Below are 25,715 nucleotides of genomic sequence, written 5' to 3'. Positions count from 1 at the left end.
TGGGGCTTGGCAGAACAAGGCAGGGAGGGTGACCCTTGGTCACCCCAAGAACTGATGGGAGATGCAGCAAAATCTCACTCTGGAGCAAAGAACCATCAGAGCTGCTCGCGTCCCCAGTTTGGTGTTGGTGTTTGAAGGCTGTGTGGTCCTCACTGACCCTCATTGCCCCTGCAGAGGGAGCAGCGGTGCTGAGCCTGGGATGAATTCAGGCTTGCTAGGTGGTCTGGAGGGGGATCACAGTCCTGAATCTTGGGCTGGAGGGGGAGGACATGACTCCCCACAGAAGAAAGATGGTGGGTACAAGCCAGAAGCTGTTCTGGATCAGAGCCTTTGACGTGACCCCCAAGAAGGCAAAAGACGTGATGAACTTCTGTGTAAAGAGCAGCTCAGCATACTCTTCCTATAGCCTTTTCCCAAGGCCAAACAATGCTTTATTGTGATCTCGCCCATGTAATGGTGGCATGGTCCATACGGCAGCCCACCCAAATGACCCTCTTCCCTCTCCCTTCTTAGTTGGAGCTGGGTGTGTACTGAGTTTGTACACTTGAGCTGTCTCCTCCTGCCTGGAAACTGTGGAATGACCTTACGGTGGCATTGCCTATTCTGTGACTGAGCAGGCAGCTTTGGTTTCAGGGCTGTCAATTTGCTCCTTCCATCAGCATGAAAAACAAACTGCGATCCAAGAAAGTAGGGCAAGAATTGCCCTCGTCCCCTTTATAGGCTCCCCCCCTTCCCCCCGCGCAAAAAAAACACCCCAGCAAACAACACAGTCCCTGTTTATCCCTCTCCTCCTTGCTCACGAAGCTGGAAGGAGGTGGGTGCCGAGGCGGGGGCCGCTGTGGTTGATTGAAACGCTGCTCTCCAATGTGGGTAGCTCATTAGTCCAGTGGCTTGCTCCGGAATTCTCATCTTGTCAGAAATGGGAATCGTGTGGCTCCTGCAGCCTCCGTGATGAGCGCTTTCCCCGCCTCCCCCAGCCCACCCATCCCACCGGAGAACTGCTTAGGTGGGGTGTGCGTCCACACAGGCGTGCGCGTGTGTGCATGCAGGCGTGCCTGTTTATGTGTCGGTGTGAGCTCCTTCTGAACTGGCTCACTCAAGGGAAGAGCGAATTCTGGGTGATAATGTGGTTGTTTCTCTGATTTGCTCCAAAGCTAAAGTTGCAAAATCAATACAGCAGATCTGATTAGATGTCAGAACCTGTTTCTGTGTTTCTCTTTTCTTTTCTTTTTCTCCCCTCACCCTCATGCATATAGTGCTGTATTGTAACAAACTAGCCCAGAAATAGGCTTTGCCAACTGCACTGCAGTAGTGGAAAGAGGGTAAGAAGACAAAAAGAACAAGTCAGCTGTCAAAAAAAAAAAAAGTGTTTGTGCTTTTTATTATTTTTTGTATTTTGCAAGCAGAAAAAGTTGCTCTCCTTTCATCTTATGAGCTGTAATTGTCTATTATCAGCTCTCTGACAAGCTGGATGGTCTGTTCCGTGGACTTGTTGGTCTGAACTGTAGAGCTTTGGAAGATTAATAAGTTCATGAAAGTCCTTGCAGCCTTATAGCTCTGTGGTTAGGATGAAGAAATGTTGTATACTGGTTAGAGCGAGAAATTGGGCTTGTCAGAACTCTCGGAAATCTGGCTACCTCTTGGAACGGCAGTGTCTTGTCATCTTTTCCTGTGTCTTCAAAACAGGAATAAAACTGACCTATCTCTTCAAGGATTTGTGGGGCATAATAAACATAGCACTTTGAAATCTTGAAATAAAAATAGTAATGGAAGGGCAGAGTGCTGTTGTTAATAATATCAATGCTGTTGTCAAGGCTTTTTTCAGGACCAGGTACTCACTCAAGAAAATCCCAGCAGAATGAATCCTCTGCAGAGGTGGGTTTAAAATCAGGGCTGGGTCACCCTGTGTAGGTGAGATAGCGTAAGGCTGTAAAACACACACTGGGCTTGAAAATGTGCAGCACTCTGGGTTTTGGAATACAAAGTGTCATTTGAGCCAATATGTATGAAAGGAGGAAAGAAAGAAAGGGTGTATGTGTGGATCAGTGAAAAGAATGCTACCTAGATACAAATTTAGCAAGTACATAATAACACATTGCAAAAAATATATTAGCGATGTATCCTAAAAGCCTGGTCAAAATAACATTGCCATGAATTACAAAGATTAGTAGTGACTCTAAACTCTAGCTGTTGCTAGAACTGGCCTTTCAGATGACTGTCTTATCACAGTGAATATTACATTTGCTCTGTTAGAGCCTCATATAACAGTGTGGTGTAAATTGCAATCGTAGTACATTATCCTGCTTGAATGATACTGTGTCAGCGCTGATGCTTTGTCAATCCTGAACAGCATGTCATAAACTACTGGACGGCTCAGTCAAAGTCCAGCTCAACCCTACATTCCTCATCATACCTGATCCTTGATACATCTGCTCCGGTATTTTCCCACAGATAGGTTTATCCTCCATCACAGCACTCACTACTCGCTGTCTCAGGCCCTTGCTCGGTCACTTGAATGGGTTCTCCCTCTTTGGATAACCACCAAAGCCTGGTAGCAGAGCACCCATGTCCTCTGTTGAGAGATGTTAATTAGTTCACCAAATTCTGATGATTGGATAAGCAGACTTTTGCTGGTGCCATTTTTGTCTTTGGCAGAAGTCTTGGTGTCTCTAAATGCCCAGAGAAAGAAGGGAAGAAGGAAGAGGAGGTATTTACATAGGGTTGACCTTGTTTTGGATAGTCAGTCTGAAGGATGATCCTGTTTCTCATCTTTGTGTCACACAGCAGGTGAGATCTTGGCAGGAGAAAGACTAGAAAAGGAATTAACCTGAGTGGCTCCTTCCCTGAAATAACATGGCCTGCGAATTTGGCCCCTTCTGGATCCAAAATAGTAGTCCGCAGTCATCTGGGATTGATCTCCAAAGGATTACTGCCCTTAGGTAGTTTTGCCGCATTAAGCAGCAGGTGGATTATTGGGCTTTATCTTCAAAGCATAGGAATATTAAGTGTAATCAGGAAAGTAGACTGACATTCTCTTGGGAGAGGCAGTTATCGTGGTTAACAGGATTTCAGGAGCCATTGCATAGTCCTAGGCATAGGCATTGCCACAGGGCTAGTGACCAGCAGCTCTGGCTCTGCCCTGACCCGGAAGGCAGCCAGAATACGTCCTGCTGGGGCATCTGTTGCCCTTGTCACTTAAACTAATGTTCAGGTGGGCAGAGATATGTTTTCCTATTCAAGCTCACACGCTGGCAAATGTTATTCCTGGTCACACGCTGTTGACTCATTACTCTTGCTGAACCCATTGGCAATGCTGTACATCAGGCAGGCAATAGTCAGCATCAATTTGCCCTGTTATCTATGTAGCAAACAGAAGAGCAGAGAGGAGAGGAGGGGGTGATACTGTAAATAAGTAAGAAGCATTGCTGGATCCACGCAACTGGAAATGGAAATGCATTAAACTGTTTCGATCAACTGTTGAAGCCGTAGCTCAATGTCAGTGCTCTTTGCTGGTGCCCTGCCCCCTCTGAAACATAAGCTTTGATATTAACTGCTCCATTAAAAGCGCTCTTGAGACATGCTCCTGGCATGGAGATGTTTCTGCAGAGTGGCTAGGACTGGGCTTTTGGCTCCTGAGAGCTCCCTGCAGCTCTCTGTGCCTATGTGAAGGGAGTCTAAGAGAAATGAGACTGTCTGTGGCCAGAGCTGACCCGTATCTGTGACTGAGCTGGCTTATCTGTCTTGCTGCTTGGCCATGTGAGCTGGAGTATGGACCCGTCTGCTAACAATTTTAGACTTGGCTGGTTTCATTTCTGAGTGTATTTATTAATAATGACTGTTTTAATTTTTTTTATTATTTTCATCAGTGAAGTCCATCCTGACACCCTCCTCCAAGCTGAGGAGTGCAGTTCAGGAGCTAACCTGGGGGCAGAAGGTGATTTTTCTACCCTTGCAGTGGCTGGGGCTTTCCTGCCCCTTCCATTCATGCTTCAGTATTGCTGTGATATATGGTACAGGTCTTGCTCCCAAGAGGGGGAAACCTCGGGCTCTCCTACCAACCAGAGCTCTGGGGTGTTCTGGTTCATTTTAGACCATCAGAGGCTTAAGAATGACTGATGTTCTGGGGAAGGTGTGTCTGTATTCAAAGCCACGGGAAAACTGTGCCTTCTGCAAGTTCAGTGTTTGCAAACCTGGAGACTTTCATTAGCGAAAAGAAGAAAATCATTTGTAGTCGTGGGTATGACCTCGAACCACCAGTCTGAACAAAGCCTGACCTGGTTGTTAGGTCCCACTTTGATGGAAATCCTCCCTGTTTATCCTCCAATTTGTTGTACAGAGGTTTGTGTGGCTAAGCTGAAAGTATACGTTATTTCTGTGTTTCTATCAATACACAGAGCCCCCTTGCTCCCCCCTTTAAGAGCAGGGAGATTTGTTCCTGATTGTCAACACACTTTTCGCTTGCAGTATTGTGTCTGGGATTAAGTTGCTCAGAGCTTGTGTTTGTGCACGTAGCGCTGTCCTCGGCGATACAGCGTTAGGATTGCTCACTCCACTTCCCAGTGCCTGGGCTGCTAACAACTAATTAGAGTTGTCAGTCTAAGGACAGGCTGAAGGAGGAATCAGTTCTACTCCGTCATGGCTGTAAACCCAAATGGCCACGGTTCAGAGCACAGTAACAACCACAGAGGCTTAGCTGGCCTCAGATTTGTTTTAACAGTTACCATCTATTGGTCCTGGGGCCTGGCAGACCGGGGCCGTGACAGCATTTACATCGGTTTTGGATTGGGTCTTAAGATGGGGTTGTACCAAATGTGGCTGAAAAGAGGATGGCTCCTGTTTGTCTAGGACTTGTCGGCCCTACCCCCCTGCCGGCCTCGTGGCATTGAGGGGCAGGTAGTCTGACAGGCTAAGGATGCTTAGCTAAAACCTTCTTCTTTGTGACCACCTTTATGTTTGCGGAGCAAAGCCCCAGGACTCCCAGTGCCGCTTTTTTGTAGCGTTTGGTGTATGCAGCTTTGGAGGAAAGCATCTTTCACAGGGTAAAGCGGTTGTATGAATTTTGGCTGGCCTGAATTTCTCTCCTCGGTGTGTAGCAGCTAGGATTTGCTCTGCAGGACTCTGGTCTCTTCTCTGCTTGCTGCCTTGTGGGGAAGGTTCCCATGTGCTGCCACTCACTGAGATTTTCTTGGGAATTCTCCCTTGCGCCCCGAGAGCTTTTCCGATTTACCTCTTTGGTTGAAATTGATCTGACAGAGCATGTCTGCACGCTGTGGTGGCCAGGAGGTAATGAAGACTTGAGACCATAAAGCAAAAGGCCCAGATGGCAGGGAGGATTCACCAGAGCAGTGGAGGCTGGGGAGCAGATTTTGCAAAGCTGACATGTTCAGTCTGTGGCACCACACGTCAGATGCAAAGTACCGGGAGGCCTCCTCGCTGTGCCCTGGGTAAATGACCGTGAAAGAAGAGAGGATGATACCCAGATATGTGCATCAGGAAGCTGGGAGCCCTCCTTAAAGAGGGGACCTGAGTCTGCTACATGAGATTGCAGCCTGCCCGCACTGCCGTTCAGCCTCTGTGCAGCTCATTGCTCATCTCTAAACACTTCTGCGGTTGTAATGATAGGCTGAGTAAAAGCTTGTGTGAGAGCTCCTCGCCTAGAGAGATGAATTTGTTTGTTCAGAAGGGAACTGGTTTAAATCAGCTGATCCATTTCTCGGATATTGTTGGGAGAAACAAATATACTTTCCATAAGCTGCCATTATCCTGGTTTTTGGCCAGACTCTCCAGGAAGAGCAACTTAATTTTATCAAGACAGAGACATCCAAGCTATACAGTTTTGTTAGGAAAGGAGAGACAAGAGCTGTATAGACACAGTGGATAGCAGTCAGTCTTGATCATCTCTCTGTGGACAATTTCTCACCTACCATGGCCCTTTCAGGGCTGAACACCACATCTCATACTGTTCTAATTCAGACACTCCTTTTAAGATTTTTCCTTCCATGGCAGCTGTTTTCCCTGTAGCACCTAGCTATACAACTGGGATAAAAAACAACTCCAGAATCCTCTCAAATGCTTTCTGCTGGGCATCCTGCAAGGCTGTGCATGTTTGGGTCTCGCCCAAGCGTGTCCTTGTCTTTAAGCCACAGGAGCATACTGCTGCCGAAGTACTGTCAGACGCTTTCCCAGTGCTTCCCATCTTGCCGTTCTGAAGAAACCGCTTTGGTTTTGAGCCCTGTTGTTGTTGTCTGGGTTTAGGCCGTAGGTGAAACCACCTGTATCAAAGATCTCCAAACTGCGATACAGCTGGTGGTACCCAGACTGCATCGAGGCAGCCTGGCTGGAGGGAGAGGTTGTCCTGGCTCTGCTTCTGTTTGTATGGGATATAACGCAGGTTCCTCTCTAACATATACTGGGAATACTTCTGCCACGTGCTTACCTCCAGTCAGCCAGAGATGGTGATCTTGGCACAGCAGCTGTTGCCAAGCTTTCTCTCTTGGTCTGCGCAGCACCAGTACATGTCCAGGGGATGTGGGAACTGGCCAAGGCAGAGAAAGGGCCATGGATCCTGGAGCGTGGGGTGGCGGGATATTCTCTGCCAGAGGTGGTGGACGGGACTGGGATCTGAGTTTATGGGGAGTGCATTAGGGAGAGGAGAAGATGGTACCTGCTTGTATGGCTTGGGTGTAGTGAGTATATTTGAAAAAGAAAAGCCAGTGGAGAAGACTGGGGATGGGAGAGCTAAAAGGATGGGAAGGTTTGTATGTATGTTCTAGCAAAAGAGAGAGCTGCTGCTGAGACCTGAGCAAAGTAGGTTTGGGAAGGCATGCGCTATATGCGGTGACACTGGCATCAGGAGACATGGGGCAAGGGGATAGAGGGAGTTACAAAACTGCTGTCAGCTCTCATATTTTAAGGCTGGGGTCACAGGACAGGAAAGGGGGGAATGCCCTGTCCATATCAAATTCTGCCTCTCGGTGACCAGGATATGAGCATGTTGAGTGCCCAGCTGTGGCGAGAGAGATGCCACGGGGCAGAACTCACTAGGGGAACCAGGAAGACACCAAGCAGGCAAAAAAAGCAATTCATTTTCTCATGATAACTCTCAGCCTCTGCACAAAAGCCTGAGGCACAGAGGAGTGAAAACAGCTGTCCACACCTGCATAGGACATCAGACCTGACACAGGACTTGTGCCAGGGGAGCAGAGGCTCTTTTCCCCCAGCCTCTTTCCCAGAGAGAGCTATGTGGTGTCATGGCATTGTGCCTGCGCCTTTGCTTTTCTCCCATGATTTTTGGGCCATAAACCATGTCAAGCAGCACGTATGAGGGTGAAGGAGCAGGCTCCCATGCTATTCCTCACCTACTCCCTGCACCTTGGCACTAGAGCAGAGCTATTTTCTCTTGGCCCACTAGAGGCCCACAGGAGAGCAATGCCACTTTCGAGGAGGGGGCTTATGCAGGGAAGACCCTGAGACACTCCAGATATGAACAGAAGCCCTAATAGGAAACCAAGCATCCTGGGGGGCTTCTGAATTTTAGTTAGCTGTGATCATCCTGACCCCAAGCTCTGAAACAGCACCAATTACATTCACTCCTCCAGGGAAACTGTTTGCGTGTGAATAAAATTTCAGAGGTGCTCAGGCTTCCCTGCATCCTAGCAGGTCTTCCTGCTGCCAGTTCTGTGCTGGGACACTGTACTGGGAAGCTGAGGGTTCAGTTTTTAGGAAGGGCATAGGGGCTTTTTGGAGCTTTCTGTGAGGAAACAACTATTCAGTTACCAGTTTGTGCTTTTCCACTTGGGCCAGTCTCTGAGGTAGAAACTGTTTTTTCTTTGAAGCCAGGAAACGGTGTTTTCTCAATGAGCAGATATCATATTTCCAACATGCACCCCTCTCACCCTATTTCACTTCATATAGTTCCTGATTTCCATTCCTCTTTGCCTCTCTATTGCAAACACAAATAAGCATGTGTGTGCACGCGCTCCTACTTTATCTCAGCTTTTGCTTCTGATTGGAATTTAATTGGCCTCCAGGACTTGAGGTAAAACTGTTGGTTTTCTTTTATGAACCCAGTGATGAACCTGCAAAACCCTCATCGGTCCCAGGAATTGACAGACGTGCTTAAATTTCCTAGTTGCATGCAGACCTGTTGCATTTTGTATGATCTGGGAGTCCTTTTTTCTAGGGTCATGTGTGATCGCAGGAAACCATGGAAATTTTTCATTACTGTTGACTGGGAGGAAGCTGACTTCTGAGACTGCTTGTTTGCCAAGCTGCAAGGAGATGAGTGGGGTGTAGAAGAGACTGAAAATTACTTCATTTCTGTGGCGAAGAAGCATCTGGGATAAATCCCTGCTGGCTAAAGAAAGAATGGCAACTGAAGGCCATTCCAGATGACCCTTTGTAGGCTCTTGGTCTGTTGTGACCTGCTCTCACATCTGATGAAATGAGTGCTGTAGATCTCATCCGTCACAAACGTGCTGCAACTCTGGGCTCAACTCAGCCAAGCATTTGATGGGAGGAATTGGCTGGAGTGCCAAAACTAACCGGGGTTCCCAACAGTGGCTGTGGTTGAGGTCAAGAGAACAGTAAATAATAATGGCATTTGCACTGAACAGGGATTTTCCTTACCAAGTGCTGATTGCAAAGAGATATTTTACTGTCCTAATCATAAGCTAGAATGCAGTAGCTAATAACAACTTAATGCAATATAGATGGGCTTAATAGTGCTAGGTCTGCTGGGATTTTCTGAGCAGCTCATAGCTTATGCATAATACCTTTAGCCAACATCCTAGTATGCTGTAAAATGGGGAACTGGGGTTTGAGGGAAGGGGAGCAGTCCTCCATCTAAGGTGGTTTGCTGGAAAGAGCATAATGGGTCTAAAGGGATGAGAAGATGGTGGCAGTTGGCTGGATCAGAGGAATACAGAGCAACACTCAAAATGGTTTTTTTTTGGTTTAGGGATTTTTCTCTTCCCCTTGGGCTGCTTGTAATGAGGCTTTGCAAAAGTCCAAGTTTATGCATGGAAATGGGCAAGTTTCCATTCTGATTAGCTTTTTAGGAACCAACTCACATGTATAAATGAAAAGATGCAAACAAAACTACCTACAGATTTTAAAGAGAGGAGGAAAGACAATTGGGTTTTGTGGTGTTTTGTTTTTTTTTTTAAAAAACCATTTGGAGAAGCTTATGTGCTCCAATCCACCTACCCAAAATGCTGGGACTCCAGCTTCCTGATCATTATGAGAAAGCAAAAGCTCTTTGAATCTCTTTCTAACCATTTTGTGCTGTTTGTCTAGACAGGAGAGTTAGTTATATGCCAAGCATAGTCTCTCTCACTGGTGGAGCTGAGGAACAAGGTGAGTTTACCTTTGTGGAGCTAAACTTGGATTAGTTGTGCATTTTCAGTGCAGCATCTACTCACAGACTGAAGTGACACAGAATCCAGTGTGTGCCTCAGTAAGTTGTTCCAGCATTTTTTTACTCTCATGGTTCAGTTATCACGACTTAATCTAAGCCTGTCTCATTTCAGTTTCCAACTACAAGCTCTGTTTATGCCTTTGTCTTCTCACATAAAGAGCTATTTGTTATCAGCAGTCTCTTCCTTGTGTAGTCTCAGTAATCTCTTAGCCTTTTTTCAGTATGCAATCCGGAAAGAGTCTCTTTAGCCATTCACCGCAAGCCATGTTTTCCAGCCCTTGATTCATTTTTATAGCCCTCTTCTCATTTTTTTTTCAACATCATTCTGGCAGCGTGGTCACCCGTATTAAATAGATTTTCAACAATGATTTCACCGATGCAGATGCAGAGGTGATGCCCATCTCACAATATGTTTAGTAAGCTTTGGCTAAATCATCCGAGGATTTGGACATCTCTGGACTACAGAATTAAGCTGAAAGCTGATGTTCACTGGGTTACATTGACTCAGGCTCCTCTTGGAGTCACTGTCTCTTCTCTAACAAGAGTGACGCATTCTTTCCTCAACAGTTTTCTTTCCAGACCTTTACATTATCCAAGATAAATTGAATGCAGTTACCATAAGCACATTCCATCAAGCAAACCAAGTTGTCCTGTGTGAGGTATCTCCCTAGTATGTTATTTACTGCTGCATATTTTGTGTCCTCTACAGATATTGGTATCTTATCCTGACATCGGCACTTAAGGATGGTGACTGTCAGTTATTGCACATTAAAGCGCTGTGGGAGGGAACGAAGCAAAGCACAAGCCACATCCCAGAGCTGTGCCAAAGTCTGCGCCCAGTCACCCCAGCTGCAAATGGATGTAAGGTCATTCAGACACTAAAGGTGGTTATATGTGATGTTGGCTACATAGCCTGAATGGGGGACTTCATAATTTATATACTTTAACTATGCCAACCTGCTGGCTGGACCTTGATGAAGATGTGAAATAGCATCAGTTTAAGAGGTTCATATGGGATCTCACTAGAGAGGTCTTCCTAGACAAGGTCTTCCCTCACACTAGAGAGATCTCAGTGGTGTGTGTACCCATTTAAAATTTCTTTTTGAACTCTTTCAGTTAATGTGTTCTTAATCTGCTTAATGTGGGCTGCATTTGAATAGTATTACACCTTCAATTAGTCTGTCGTGTGGAAGCAAGCCAGGATCTTTCTAATGCCTGAGGATGTTATGACAAAATAGTTACTTTTCTTGTTGCTTTCTCAAACACTGCCCAGTTTGTCTGCCAAGGACCCATAAAACTGTATTAATCATCATTCATTTTTTAACTTGTAAAGTTGCATCCCACATTCATCTTCCATGATGTTTTTTTCTGGAATCAGTGAGGAAGAAAAAGGTTTATTACTGTTTGTTCTGAGGCCTTCTCTGCTTACATTGACCCAATTGGTTTGTGTTTGTACTCCCATAGGCAATACATGCATGGAGGATACAGAATAATTTTATCTCCTCTGGTGTTTGCAGGATGCTATCACAAAATTCCCCTCAAAGGCCTGGCTAGGTGAAGTTTTCCCCCATCTTTTCCTTTAAGGTTTTTATGATCTGTTGTTAGTCTGTTATTCTGCCATTTTTGCACTGATGAATTCAGATCAGGGTACACAGATCCAGCTAGCGTCTTACAAACAGGACAGAGAAGCCTGTCTTTCCATCATCTCTGGCTTTTATCACAGATTTAGCCATAGATATTCCCAGCTTTAAGTCCACGCAGGTTCTTTCCAGAGCTGTACACAGAATTATACCCTCTCTCTACCCACCAGAGTGGGATGGCTCAGCAAACATTGCTGAAACTTGTTTAAAATGTCCTTTTCACCTGGGGTATCTGATCCTGGGAGGTGTTATTATCTATCATGGAGAGGCTGGAAGGAGCAGGATGGCACGTTACAGTGTGTGCTGCCGCAAACCCTCAGCCTGATAATTGCTGATGGACTGACTCAGGCCAGGATCCACTTTCAGATCTTGATGCAATGGATGAGAATGAGCAAGGTAGCAGCCTTACTTTTTGTATCCCAGAAGAGTCAGGAACGCGAACAATGGAAACTTTATGGAACCAGCTTCAGGCATTTATCTGTTGGACCAAAATCCAGGCATCAGGAGAAGAAATGGAGTGTGTACTTCCCACTTGTCCTGCATATCGCCTTTGCTGCAGCCTAAGTCCTCCTCAGTCAACATGAAAAAGTGTCTGTGTGAGATAGACATGTGCCCACATTACAGGGTTGCTGCTCCTCCAAATGGTTCCCGTAGTCCTGGCCCAGTTTGAGGTCAGCCACAGAAGCAGCCTGGAAAATCGAATGTCAGAGCAGATTTATCCAGTGAGCAGGACTGTTAATAAATTTCCCTCTCCTGGTCCAGGTCCAGAGGAGATAGGACAGAGCTGATAGCCAGATGGGGAGGTCAAGGGAGCAGGCTGCTGTCCTTGAAGGATTGCCAGTTCTGTCATTGGCCTCCTTCCCGTGCCCTCTGCTGCAGAGGAGACCCTGAGCCCCGGAGAGTGATTTCTGGGAGCCCACAACACCTGCAGCTGTTAGAAGTGACAGTGCTCTTCCTAATGCATGGCCTGCATCCGCTTCAGCAGCGAGGCTGGTGTGCTGCTGCTTCTCTGCAGACATGGTGGCAATGTAGAGAGAAGACATGAGGTTTCCAGTGGGGGAGCGAGTCCTCCATAGCTCAAGGCCCATGCCCTTCTCTGAGACGGGCGGTATCATCCAGGCCTGAAGAAATGGGACTCCCAAATCCTCTGCTGTCTCCATAGGTGGTTAGCAGTTTTGGGAATAAGGTGTAGGGAGATGATTCTCTGTAACCAGCAATCTGCTGAAGATACATTCATGAAAAGCTATGACAGTTACTAATAGGACAGATAAAGCATTTTTTTCATAATTAATTAATAGAGGAGGAGTAGGACACAGGCACTTAGGAAATTCACACATTTTAAATGCATGCAGGTAATGGTGTGAAGGTGGAAAGGGAAAACAGGACTTTCAGATGGCAGAGATGGTGGCTATTTGGCAGCTGGCTTTTTGGAGCTGGTCACTATTCTGAAAGATCTCAGCCATTTCATCCGATGGACCGCCTGAACCTATCCTCATTTTTCCATCCTTTGCCCATGATTGATCTGATCTGCCTTGATTCATCTGAAGATGATGATGACAATGATGAAGAGGTAACCATCCAGGGAGTAACAGCAAAAATGCTTACAGTAAAAAATGTTCTTGCCTCTCATTTCTCTATGCTGTATATACTGATCGTGTTTTTAAATTGCATGCATTTCTTAAGTTCCTGTATGCACCACCCCCCCTGTTATGTTAATTCTTATGGGAAAAATTGCTTCGATATCTGTTGACCTCAGCTGCTTCATCTATGAGACTGAATGTTTGCCATAAATCTTTTAGTTTGAGCATCCTTTCAGCCTCTTTCTGAACGGTTACGTTTTCATTGTCGTCATCTTCCTCAGATGAATCAAGATCAATCAAGGGTGAAGGATGGAAAAATGGGGTAATGATGACAGTTAGCAGAACAGGATATTAAACAATTGGCAGCAGAACTCCGAGGCAGTGGATAGAGAAGTGATGGAGAACTGGGTGTTGCTCTATGCCGTGTTCTTCCTCCTTGGTCCAAATTCTGTACTAGGCCTGAAGGAGAGGCTGAGGAAGAGCCTGGTTTGTATGGGGAAGCTTGTCATCTTTCCACTCTGTAGGTAGGTGGAGAACCTATTAACTCTGTATTAACTCTTCCTGGTCTAGCTTTGCCCCATGTGTCCTTTTTGCTTACTAGTAAAGACAAAGAATTCAAAGTAAACATATTAAGGAGTGCTGGTTAATAATTGATTATCTTAATTGCCTTGGATGGCCCTCCTTCCCCTACCAGGCTCTTTCTGCCTTGGATCTCTCCCCTTTCCAGCTCTGATCCCACCACCCCATCATTAAAGCAGGTCTGATTTTTTTTAATCAACATTTCTGCTTTTGGCTATGCTGCCTCTTGCTTTGCCTGCCTGTTTGGAAAGCAGCTGTGAGGGATCATCCAGTGCTCCCAATTTAGCTTTCAAACTGCAAACAGAAGGTGAGGTAATGCTGTAGCCCAGCTGTGAGCAGAAGGCACTGACCACCTGTGGCCCTGACAATCATTGCATTTCTAAAGCAGGGACTCTTCTCCATTTTGACAGGATTGCAGTTCTCGGAGGCACTTTCTCCTGCAGCCTCCCTGCTCTTAACTTTCAGTTCTTTTATTAAAAGGATGTAAACATATGGAGGTGATTGAATTGCTCAGGCAGCTGGTGATGGAATAGGAGCCTGTTGCTATTGGATTGCTGGTTGGAGTCAGCAGTCACCTCTGCCTGGTAGCTCCTCTGGTTGTGGGTGAGTAGGGGAAACTCAGTCAATTCCTTGTAGGCGGCAGCTGCATACTGTGGACATGAGCCCTAGCAGTGGCACTAATTGGATGCTGTCTGGAGTCCAAAGATTTATCACTGTATTTGTTATGGGGAACATGCAGGCTGGTGCCTGTTTTCCTTCCCAGGGTAGCTCTGTTGTGGCACACAGCAGCTCGAACACAGGAGGTGTCTCCTGTCCAAGAGCAGGACATGCTGCCCAAGTTTCAGATGTGTGTTATGATTCAGGTCACTGATGAACTCGTTAAACAAGGCACTGAGAGTTCATGGAGCAGTTCATGGAGAGGGGCACTGCCCATTTCTGTGCAGGTGTCGCACAAGCATTTACTTTGGTCTGCATTCCTCCCACCCAGCAGAGATGGGAGGGCTGGGATCACCTTAGGCTCCCTGTGCAAGCGCAGGACGGAGGGAGGTAATGCCAGCTAGAGGATTCCTACCATCCGAATTGTCCTCTGAAGACGTCCCTCTCACTCAGTGGCTTTGGAGGCAGGTGGCGTTCCTAACTTGGGTGCCTCAATGAAGAGCCTGAAGTTAGACGGGATAAATTTGGGCTTCAGGGTCCTTTTCCAGCTAGCTCTGGGTTTGCTGTCAAACCTGGGGGGATGATCAGTCCTTTCTCAGTTGTTCCAAATCCTTCTCAGGAATGTGGAGGGCCTATCCTAGGACGATGAACGTCACAGATTGGCCTTTTTCCCTCTATTTTCCCTTTTTTGCACTGTGGATGGAAGCATAGGGAATGCATTCTGCTGCGATGGGCCAAGCAGCTCTGTTTCTGCTTGCAAGGTTGCAAATGGTACCTGTTGATCTCTGCCCCATTATAGGTCCCTGTGCCCTCCTTTTCTCTGCCAGGCGCATGAGGAGAGTCAGAGCTGCAGATTCAGGTTTCTCTTTTATTTTCTCCTTTCCCAAACTTCTTGCATGTGATTCCTCTGGCATTTAAACTCTAGGACAGTGTTTCTGCCCAGAGAAAACAAAATCTAAATAGGAAGTAAAGCTGTGCTTCTGCCACCTGAAGAGCAGAGGAAGGAGAGAAAGGAGAATTGTAAAGATATATATACATACACACACACACATATAAAACGTCAACATCATCTTGTCAAGGACTTTGGGAGAGGAGAAGATGACTAAGAATTCTCTCCTTCTAGTATTTGTTGAGGTTGGGGGATAGGACAGAGTTGATAACTAGGACATAAAAACACCTATGGGGAGGACTTGCAGTAGGCTTAAACTGCAGCAAGGGAATTAGGTTAGATGGTAGGAAAAACTACTGATAAACTCTGAATTAAGAAGAAAGATGTGGATTCTCTGTTTTGGAAGAAGAATCTCATTTGGTTCTTTTTTGTGGGTTGATTTTTTTTTTTCCTTTTCCTTAGTTTGCACTGGCAATGAGTTGCTTTATTCCCAGAACTACCCAGCTGAGTAGCTCACCTATGAATTATTGAGTAGTAAGATAACTGGTTCTCTGCCAAAAGTTAATGCATATGGGATGCTTTTGGGGAAAAAGTATCATTGGTTGACTGCTAGTGAATGTTTGGATCTAAACTATTTATATGCTATTGGGAGCGGCATGTCACCGCCAGCCCAATTTGTTAAACAGAAGCATGTAATAACAGATGCATGGGTATGAGCTGACATCTTGTTATCTTCTAGGAGACAGAGGCAGAATCTGAGTGGAGAGTTGGTGGTCTGACAACGCTACACGTGGGAGGGCTCCCCTCTTGTGGGTATGCGGGTGGGCAGGAGAATCCCAGATCCAGCCTAGCCATCATCCTGCTTCACCATGCTATAACTAGCAAAATTGGCTGTGAGTTAGAGACAGTATTTTCCTGTTAGTCTGTGGCAAAAAAAAAAAAAAAAAAAAAAAAAAAACTAGATTATTGTTGGTAAAAAAAAAAAAAAAAAAAAAAAAAAAATCTAGATTTGGGTTATGCCATTAGTCTGGCAGTAATTGAAGGTATTAGCCACTCTCTCACCCTCTTTATTTCTCTTGTGCGTAACTTTGCCAATTGGGTGGGGGGAGGATTATCAGCATGCATTTCACATACAAATGTGTATGTGTCTTCTGTACGTACACCATCTTTTCCCACTTATCTTTTTCAATTAGGGGAGTGTACTGTTTTGAAACCAGGCACTTGAAGGTAAGTGAGGCATGGGAATGAGGTGGGTTTACTCTGCAAGAGAATACTTGCCTTTGTAGTGTGTTGTGAGCATGAATTAATTGGGCAGTGAGTCTGAGTGGAGTTCCAGCATGTCTGGGACAGATCTTTTTTGAGGAGGCATATCTGTGAGGCAGAAGGTCTGGAAATTCCCACCCAGGATGGACTTTCTTGAAAGCACTCTGTAAAGTGAGCTAGGGGTCTCATGTGTTAATCAGCACAGCTCGTCATGCAGAAGAGGAAATCCTTTAGTAAATCCCTCTTTATTAAAACAAGGTGAAGACTAGTTGAGCTAATTGGCTTGGAAAGTTCAGAGAAGAGGAAAGCAGAAAAGCTGGTAGTGAATACATTTCATTTGCTCTTTTAAAAGCAGTCAGCCAGCACAGAACTAAGCCTTCTCTGCTCCGAGCCTTGCTTCTCCAGTCCCTGCACCCACTTGTCTAGCAGAAAATGTACTCAAACAAATTTGTTTTGTTTGAAATAACAATACTCGCAACTTGGCTTTCAAGCACTTTGCAAAAAATACACGTTTTATCTTGTTATACATGGGGAGACTGAAGTGCAAAGGCAAAAGGCACAGAAGATGAAAGAGATTCTGGCTTTTAGCTGAAATAGGTTGAGCAAGCCTTCCTCCTTCTCCCCTCTTCTAACTACTCAATTATATCATCTCTCAGAAACAAGCAGATGAGACTGGGCTTGTAAATATTAGTTGGATATTTGTCTCCACATGAAAAACCTCTGGTGCCTAATGTGCATTCTCAGGGTGTGGGGTGTGGGTGCTGTTGCGGGGAACAGAATTGCTCAGCTGTGATTTCCCAGCCTTGTGACAATAAAAGAGCTTCCCGCTTGCTCGGGTAGAGAGCTCTGGTCTCTCCTCGAGCTGAAACCATGGAGTTTTCTACCTGCTGTGAAAGCAGGGGTGCAATATCTTTGATGCCTGTGACATCTTTATTACCCTGCATTATGGGACCAGGGGCTGGATAGGGAAGACACCCTGTGCTGAGATCACTTTGGTTGTCTAGAGAAGATTAGGGAAGACTGCATCCAGTATGACTGCAGAAGGGTACCTATGAGAATTTAAATGGATGCTGGGTGGGGTCATATAGGTCTCATAAGGCCCTGTGCCAATTTGATTTCTAGAGAGAAATTACTGCCTGGTGTTTTTAGCCACTTTGGATAACGAAACACAGCTAATAATTGTACGTAACCACGAAGTGCAGTCTTTCATACCAGGTTATCTGTGTGTCCTTTGCAATGTTAATCCAGCAAGCGAGTGGTCAATTAGCTCTCACACATGGGATAAGGTGAAGACTACAAGCAGGGGTCCCACTGGCGCTGTGACTGCATGGCTAAGCTTGGAGGGAGTCATTCAGCAGAGTGGGATGAGAGCTGCTGAAAATAAAGCTGGTTTCTAATCTAGCAAGGCTTGCTATTTTCATCACTTGTGTTACGTGTTGCACTGTATAGATTTAAATAAAAATGTAAATGATGACTGACTCTGGAGGCTAGAGTAGAGGGTGTTTTTCAGAGAGGAGGAAGCCTGAGCTAAGGACTGAAGTGTAAGTCAGGATTCAGGACTCCTGCGCTGCTTCTCTCCGATGCTGCCAGTTTGTGTGACCTTGGGCAGACTGTCTTTCTGCTTGTGCCTCTTTTTCCGCCTGGACATTGCTGTGCCGTGGTGCTCTTTGCAGCAGAGGAAGCGTTGCGGGAAGTAAATCCCTGCAGAAGAATGAGAGTGCAGCAGCCCATGGCAGCCGCATAGACCAGAGGTACAATGCGGGCAGCTGACCACCCAGAGATGGCTGTTGTCAGCCACTGTTCAGGGTGGCTACAGGGGGGAAAGGGCTGCCTGTGAGTCAGAAAGCAGGTTATGAGTGAGCTCCTCAGCTCTGACAGCTCTTTCAAAACGAGCCAGCATTTTGGAATTGACCGGGATATGCTATTCATAGTCCTCAAGCTACAGTGGGAAAGCAGACTTTGCGTGTGCCTTGCATAGTAGCGTTTTACTGCGGTGTCTAGGATTTTTTACTTTCTCAATTCTTGCCTGAGCTCTTAATGCAAGGTCTGTTCGCTCAGTGTTCCCCTGTTCTGCAGATGCTAGTTTGTGTTTAAGCTTGACACTGATTTCTGTGCATCAGTCCACTCCAGTATGAGCCTTTCTTTGCCTTTCATCCGTATCAGATTGAGCAGCCTCATGACAACATCCCCGTTTTTTAAAGTGGAAAAAAAAATTTTTTCACTTAAAATTCTTTTTCCGTATTTACCCCCCACAAGTGAAAAACTTTCCATAGTGCATCACTGCCAACCTGGTATGCTCTGACTTCATCATTGGCAAAAGAAGCATCTCTGCCTTCTGGAGGCATCTGAATTTGATGGGAACAGCATTGTAGGGATCGCTGAGTGCCCCTTCTGAGCTGTGCCCAAGCAGGACAGCACAGTAACAGTGTAAGGAGACTGTGGTCTCCCCTGCAAGCACTTTGCCTCTTGTAAGGAAGCACACTCCTCCCTTCCTCAAGGCTAAAATAAAAACAGACTTAAAACAAATGCTTACAGACTTGACCAAAGCTCAACAGCCAGTGCACTTCGTAGTCATCTAGCAGGACGAGCATTTCAGTCCTGACTATTTCCAGTGAAACCAAGAAAATAAGAGATTATTGGGGCACAAAGCAACACCCCTCGACACTTGACATTTCTCTGTTATGCTTCCCTTGCTCTTGCCCTTCATCATCGTGAATACCGTGCTAGCTTAGCAACCCTTCAGTGCAGAGCATCTGCTCTGGCTCACAGCAAGGGAGCTGCCTACAGCCCAGCTTTGCTTTAGGGTGCCTGGCATGCTGGAGTAGGTTGCCTGTGTTCAGTTGATTTGATTTGCTCCTAACGAGCAGGTGAGTGATTATGTTTTCTCCTGTTGCACAATAATTCTGCTGCAAAGGCAGGCTGCCCTGCCTTGTATTTCACAGCAGCTGCATCTTAACAAGGTTGCTGGAGGAGCCTTGCTCCTTCAACGTTGCCTAGAACAGCAATGCACTGCCCTCTTCACCCCTTTCGCCACTCCTCCCACCAGCTAGCTCTTCTAGAGTTAAGCTGTGTGCTGAGAGAAAACAGTAATCGTCTAAATTTGTTTGCTGTGTTTCTTAACAGGGGATCCCGAAGTCCTGTATATGCAGAGAGGTCTTTTTACCTCTTTTTTGAAGTGTAGCAACCTGCTGCCTGCAATGTGGCTGCTGCTTAAAAGAGCACTTCAGCTGCATGCACTGGAGTTCAGGAGAGATACAGAAAGGCATTTGAGGAGCCTCTGGATAAGGACCCACCTTTGGAACTGGGCTAAAAACTGGGGTTGATACCCAAGTTCCCCAAAGAACACCATGAATAGCCAGGTACTGTTGCCTTTATGCTGCTTCCCTGTGGGTATTACAGGCACCTGGAAAATCATTATCATTTCCTGCAGCTCCCTAAAGGTGTCTGCGCAGGAGTCACGTTGGAGGTCTCTGTTCCGAGACAGTCACCATCTCAGTGTCCCGGAGCTGTTCAGTTCCCAGTTCTGGGGAGTAGGAGCACCAGCTCATTTAAACAAGCTTTCTTTTTTGTTTAAGCCAGGGATGAGAAAAGGCTGTGTCGTTATCTGCTAGGATTTGCAGTCTGAATCCCTGCCTTGGTGGTGGCCTCCCTTTTGTGTATAACCTACTTGAACAAGTGTGGGCTCCCCAGTAGGCGTTGGAGGCCAGAGCTGATGTCTGGCTCTGTAATTGCTGTTGACCTTTCTTTGCTTTCATACCCACTGGCAGCCTTCAGCAACAGCTGCCCCTTGCCGTAGTACTGCATGCATCCTTTGCAGTGATGGGATGACCTGCTTCAGCGCTTCCTCCAGAAAACCCAGGGGCTCCAGGACTGCCTGCAGAGTTAATGCTTGTTGGGTGTTTCCTAGTGCCAGAGACAGGAGGAGAAAATGTAATCAATTTTTACTACATAGGCACTTCCGAACATTCCCTTCGCGAGGTGATAACGTAGGCCCAGAGCCTGTCCAGTAAATCAAGTAAATCCCATTTCCCAGCTGAAGAAGATTAAATATCTTCTGCATCTTTGGCTGCCCTGCTGTTCCTGTGACCTAAGGAAGGATCTGGATTGTCTCAGCCCTGCTCCTCTGTGACCCTTTTCCAGCCCCAGGTGCTCCCTCAGTGAGGCTCAGGGGACACTTTCCTTGCAGCGTGTGTCCATGCAGGGGGCACTTTGTCCTCTTTCAGAACTTTTCTCTTCCTCTGTCCTGGCTCCGTACATGGGCGCCGCTTGATGCAGTGAGGGAAGCTGCTCTCCCACCCCTCTCTCTCTTCCTTCATGAGATGGGCTGCTTTGAGTACATCTGGAGCTGCTGTGCCATTTTTTTAAGTCTTCCTTTCTCTTTTCTCTCCCCTTTTTCTCCTTTTTCTTTTCCCCTACATTACCAGCTGGCCTTGATTATAATGTGAGACCCCACTGGCTTCAATTAAGGAGCAGATGTGACCCAAGAAATGGGATAGCAGCTAGGGATGGAGATGACACATTCATGGCACTGGGTCTAATCAAACAACTTCTCACATTATTCTCACCATGAGGTGGGAGACGTGTGAGCCAAAGGCAAGTCAGTGCTTGGAGCACCCGCAGAGACACATTGCTAGCAAAGCCATCTGTAATGAGCTGACCATGCCACTCAGCACGGCAACATGAGCTCAGTCAAGGGCTGCTTTTAATCCACTTAAGTGCAGCAAAGGGCCCAGAGGCTGAGAGTTGAGAATGGGTACCTAGAAAACAATCAGCCACTGTCAAACAAGGGCTGCCCGGTGGAGGGGATGCTTGTACGCTGCATACCCACAGATGCATCCGTGTCCCTGGGAGAGGGGATGCTGTGCATGCAGACCTATGGGATGGCTGTGGTGAAGATGGAGATGTCGCCAGTGTTACAGAACTGTAAGTGCGTCTTGCTGGGGACAGGCTACGGGAGGAGAGAGACTGGTGCGCTGGATGCTGTGTGATCTGTGGTTCCTGGTGGAGCTGTGTCTGTGGCGCTACAGATGCTGCGTGTTGCAGGTTTTTGGGCTTGGCTGTGCTTGGCAGCTCTGCAGACCTTTAGAGGAGGCAGGCTTTGTAGATCTGTAGTGCATAGAAGTTGTCTGAGGAAGAGTAGGTGTTTTGAACCTGGAGAAGGTGAGCTGTGATTTTGCTGGAGCTGCTATAAATCTGTTCTTCCTCTTTTACATTCAGACTAACAGCTGTTTTGTGTTCAGAAAGCCTTTCTCATTTTAGAGGGAGAGTTTCTGGTTATTCCCATGCTGTAGTGTTTTAATTAAGAGTTTATTGCAAGTGAAACATGTCCATCAGATGGCTGTGGAGATTGAAGTCTTCCGCCATTGCATTAAATAAGGGGTAACCCAAGCAATACCAATCCAGACTTTCTCCTTGCTCTGTCTCAACCATGCCCAAATCATGAGATTCCTATAAATTTTTACAAGTGCTAAAGAACAAGACTTAGTAGCCTCCCTTTGCTGAGGAGGTGGCCATACGTCACCATTCTCACACTGCTGGCAGAAAAGCTGACATGGAGAGACGTGACTCACCTCCCAACATCAGGGAATTGTTGCCAGAGATAAAAATAGGACCCAGAGTCCCTGTAGCCAGTCCCTGATGTGTTGTACTGATGTATTTACGAGAGGCCCTCTAATACCCCTTCAGGTCTGTACTCTGTGGGGATAGCCAGTGTATCCCTCCATCTGAACATGGTGTCCCTGATGACCCTGTCAGACGTTGACCAGAAGAACATGAATGCTTGGGAGCATACCTGCCTGCTCAGGGAGTGCAGTTTGTGTGAGTGTGAGGACTATGGTTGTTCTGATTAGGATCTGAGGGTTGAATCCAAGCTGTGGCGCTCAGCTGCTGGAGTTGCACTTCTCACAGGAAAGAGCAGGGTTTGGTAGCTCCTCCAAGCAGTGTCTCGCTGTGGGATGAGTACTTGCTAAAGGCCACCCCTACCTAATAAATGGGAGGGAGGTGGGAGGTGGCCCCAGCCCAGTCAGAAGGAGATGTCAGGTGACTATCGCTGCTTTTGGTTTGACGAAGCCTGGTTCCTACATCCTCTTGGAAATTGTAGGTGCCTGTCTCCTCAGAGGCACTGCCAGGGTGACGGTGCTGAGTGAGTCGGCTCTTCACTGACGGCGTCCCCGTCTGTTGCTCTGTTCGGTCTCCAGTCCCCCCCGTGGTGGAGCCGGCCTTCCAGGACGTGCGCCAGGGCGTGGGGCGCAGCGTCGCCCTGCGCTGCACCATGCTGAAGGGCAGCCCCATGAAGGTGGCCACCTCCGTCTGGCGCTTCAACGGGACCCTTCTGGCGCAGCCCCTGGCAGAGCAACAGGACTATTCGGAGCTGAAGGTGGACAGTGTCAGCCGGGAGACCAGTGGTAGCTACGAGTGCAGCATTTCCAACGACGTGGGGGTCTCCACCTGCCTCTTCCAGGTGTCTGGTAAGTCACAGAGTGCACATCAGAGTGAGCTGTTGGATGGGGTCATGGAGGTGGGAAGCTTGCTCCTCATAAACTGGTGGCAGTACAGGCAACCTCTACTGCCTCCTCTGTGCACGGCACTGTGTTCAGAAGGGATGACTTTCCGTAAGCCAACAGGGAGATCTGCCTCCATCATTCATGCAGTCCTTCAAGTCTGGGATGGACCTGGGGCAGTTAGTGGTGGTCACTGGTACATTTTAGCAGTGTTTGGCCACTTGCCCGAATGATACAGGACTTAAACTCGAGGCTGCCATCGGCTTTCAAGCTTGGAAAACCTGTATTGTAGTTAAGTACTGATCAAAGGGGAGTGAAAGGCTCTCTACACCTCCGCAGCAGGCTCCCAAATCATCTAATTTACCCTTTAAAAACAAACAAACGAACACTGTATTATGTATTCCTGTACCTTCCCTGTGTCCCCTGGCTGTCTTTGTGTCACGATGCCTGCTAGGACAAACATGAGCTGGGAATGGATACTAGTACTCGGTGGATTTGCTGCTCATGGTTTTCTGTGAATCCAGCAGGCACCATAATGGGACTCCTCTCCAGCACCTGCAACTGCAAAGAGGGATGGCAGAGTTATAGCATCTAAAACCACACATCTGACTTAGCCTCTGCAGCTGATCATTAAATCTGCTTTTCCCATGACCCCAGCATTGACTTGGGCACCAGTTTCTAGACAAGATCTCCGATGAAGTTGCCTTAATAAGCAGTAAATTCAGCCAAAATACTGGGTTTTCAGTCCAGGGCCAATTTATAACACTTTTCAAGTCAGGACTGAACAACTGAGAATAAATAATATCCAAAGAGGCCTGATTTTGAAGCAGAACTTTCCCAGGGTTTGGAAGAGCTCAGCTATGCTGTAACTCTTGAGATGCTCTCAGAAATGGGGAAGCCTAAACCATTCTACTGTTTGGGCCCCTTTTCAGGACCTTGTTCTCACCCCTTGAGGTCTCCTAGAATTTGTCTGGCAGTAGATTTTGCCTGAGAGCTTTGGCCCTCTCTACCCTTTCTTCATATGCTTGCAACTCTCATGTCACGAAGTGATTGCAAACCATATCCCGCTATGAGCCACAGCAAACTGTGTCCATAGCAAGCTTGGGAATGCTCCCAGGATCTGAATTTCTTGCTGGAAGTAGTAACAAAGACATAATGCCACCTGGTGTGCCATGCTGTGCCCCACGAGATCAGATGCCCTCAGCAGAAAGCAGCGTTCACCCCTGGGGAGCACTCATCAGGAAAGCAACAAGCATTTATTTTCCTGCATCCCTTCTCCGTTTCCAAGGCATTGATATCTGATGGTGGCTTTTCAGCTCCAGATGTCTCTGCCTGTGTCCTGGACAGCTACAAATCAATTAGGCCTTCTGAGCCTGTAGAGCAACCTGAAAACTAATCCAGTGGCTAGACTGCTGCGCCTGGGCTCAGGACCGCTGGAGTTTTAATTCCCATCAGCCACAGCCTTCCTGAGTGAGTGGGGGAATGGCATAGTCTCTTTTTGTTTCTGTTTCTTCTCCATGAAAGAAGGACTATAAGGCTTCTGACAGGGAGGCAGTGACTCTTTTGTGACTGTGAGATGTTCAGATGTACTGGAAACAGAGTACATAAACCTGCCCAGGATGGGATTAGTTTCTTCTATGGATGGGAGATTAGCTTTCTGAGGTGCTTTGGGAGGGTAGCGAGACATCCAACCCACTCCTCTTGAGCAAGTTATCAGAGCAGCCCATACTGGTCACCACCTGCACTCCCACTAGCCACAAGCACAGAAAAGCCCTGAAAGGTGGAATGAATAACCTTCAGCTCTTCCCATCAGCTGTAAGCAAAAGACAAAACTTTCCAGCAATGCTAAAAGTTTCCAGAAAGGAAGTTCCAGAAGTATCTTGATGTGCTGCATTTCTATTAGGAGGCTTTTTTTTTTTATGTTCTGTTTCCATCTTGGAGTCAATTAATAAGGAATTAATATCATGCAAGATGATGATTATCAGTTCTGATTTTATTTCGGAATCCATTATGAAGTTTGACTTCCACAGTCAATAGAAGTTGAATAAGCAGCAATTAGTCTCTGAGGTGGTTCTGAACTTCTTGCTTGTGCAAAAATTCAAGTCAATAAAAATAATAAGAAAAAAAGGACTTGGAAATAAACATCAATATTATCCATCTGAGTTCATAAAAAATAAACATTGAATCCTTTTGAGCCTAATTATAACCACACAGAATGGCAGGGCCTGTGATTCAAGTGCAAAGGTGCAGCAGACTGTCTGGGGAGAAGGTGTTTATGTCTATTCGGCTCTCCAGCATCCCTTGCTGCCCAGGTATCTTTCTGGTCTGTGCAGGTCCAGATTGGACCTGAACCCAGAATGGAGAGTTTTGGTTCAGTTCCAGCTCCTGCCTGGCCGAGGACAGGAGCTGCCAAAAATTGAAGTGCACAGGGTGAAATGAAGGTAATTTCAAATAGGGCAAAACCAGCTGTGGGTAAGACCTCGAGTTGCTTCTGGGCCCTGTGCGTTAGTCCACCAGTTGCTGGGCTGCATGGCAGTAGCCTTCGGATCCTGTTCGGTAGTGGTTCAGGACAGCAGCGGCTGGGGAAATGATGGGAAATCCCTTCTCTGATCCATCCAGTTTCTCTCTGGTACATCGCTTCTCCTGTGTTTCCCTTCCTCCTGCTGCCCTCTGTTTTTAAGGGGAGATGTGGGCTTAGAAAAGACATCTCCACCCCTGCAAAAGCTCCTGCAGTTTTTACCCAGGCTGAGCTCAGCATCCCCTTTGCTGCTGAGTTGGCTGTCATGTTACAAAGAGGCTGGAGCACTGTGTTGCCAAGGCAGGGGAGATGCGGAAGGAGCAAGGTCTCCTTTTTAATGCCATGGTCCCTGTGTGTTAAATAACACTTTTCCTATGACCCACTGGCCAAATGATCTTTGCTCAGGGTTTGTTAGCAGGAGACTCTGTAAAGCAGCAGATGAAACAGGAGAAATGCCAGTTTAAAGCTGTTACCTCAATCTAAACTACAAAGCAAGAGAGAAGAGATTAGAGCTGGTTCCAGCTGGAGAACTGAAGTTGCTCCCACCTTCTCTGGTGTCAGTCATGCCCCACTAGTGTTGCAGGGCTGCGAACCCTCCCAGTAGTTCAGGCTGTGAAAGCAGTAGTGATTCACAAAAAATGATGGCACGTCAGTGCAACACCACCTACAAT

At 46.8% G+C, this 25,715-nt stretch overlaps 1 protein-coding gene across 1 annotated transcript in view; it reads left to right on the top strand.

Annotated features, from left to right (window-relative positions):
- Nucleotides 1-25,715, top strand: part of MDGA1 (MAM domain containing glycosylphosphatidylinositol anchor 1) — a 94,871-nt gene that overhangs the window by 21,891 nt on the left and 47,265 nt on the right. The window contains exon 8 of the mRNA XM_009583583.1: nt 22,224-22,493. Coding sequence (XP_009581878.1) covers nt 22,224-22,493 — 270 coding nt within the window. The remainder of the gene's footprint in view (nt 1-22,223; nt 22,494-25,715) is intronic.

This window comes from Fulmarus glacialis, unplaced genomic scaffold (assembly GCF_000690835.1).
Source record: "Fulmarus glacialis isolate BGI_N327 unplaced genomic scaffold, ASM69083v1 scaffold758, whole genome shotgun sequence".
Lineage (NCBI taxonomy): Eukaryota > Metazoa > Chordata > Aves > Procellariiformes > Procellariidae > Fulmarus > Fulmarus glacialis.
The sequence above is the reverse complement of the archived record's forward strand: the minus strand, read 5'-3'. Positions and strand labels throughout refer to the sequence as shown.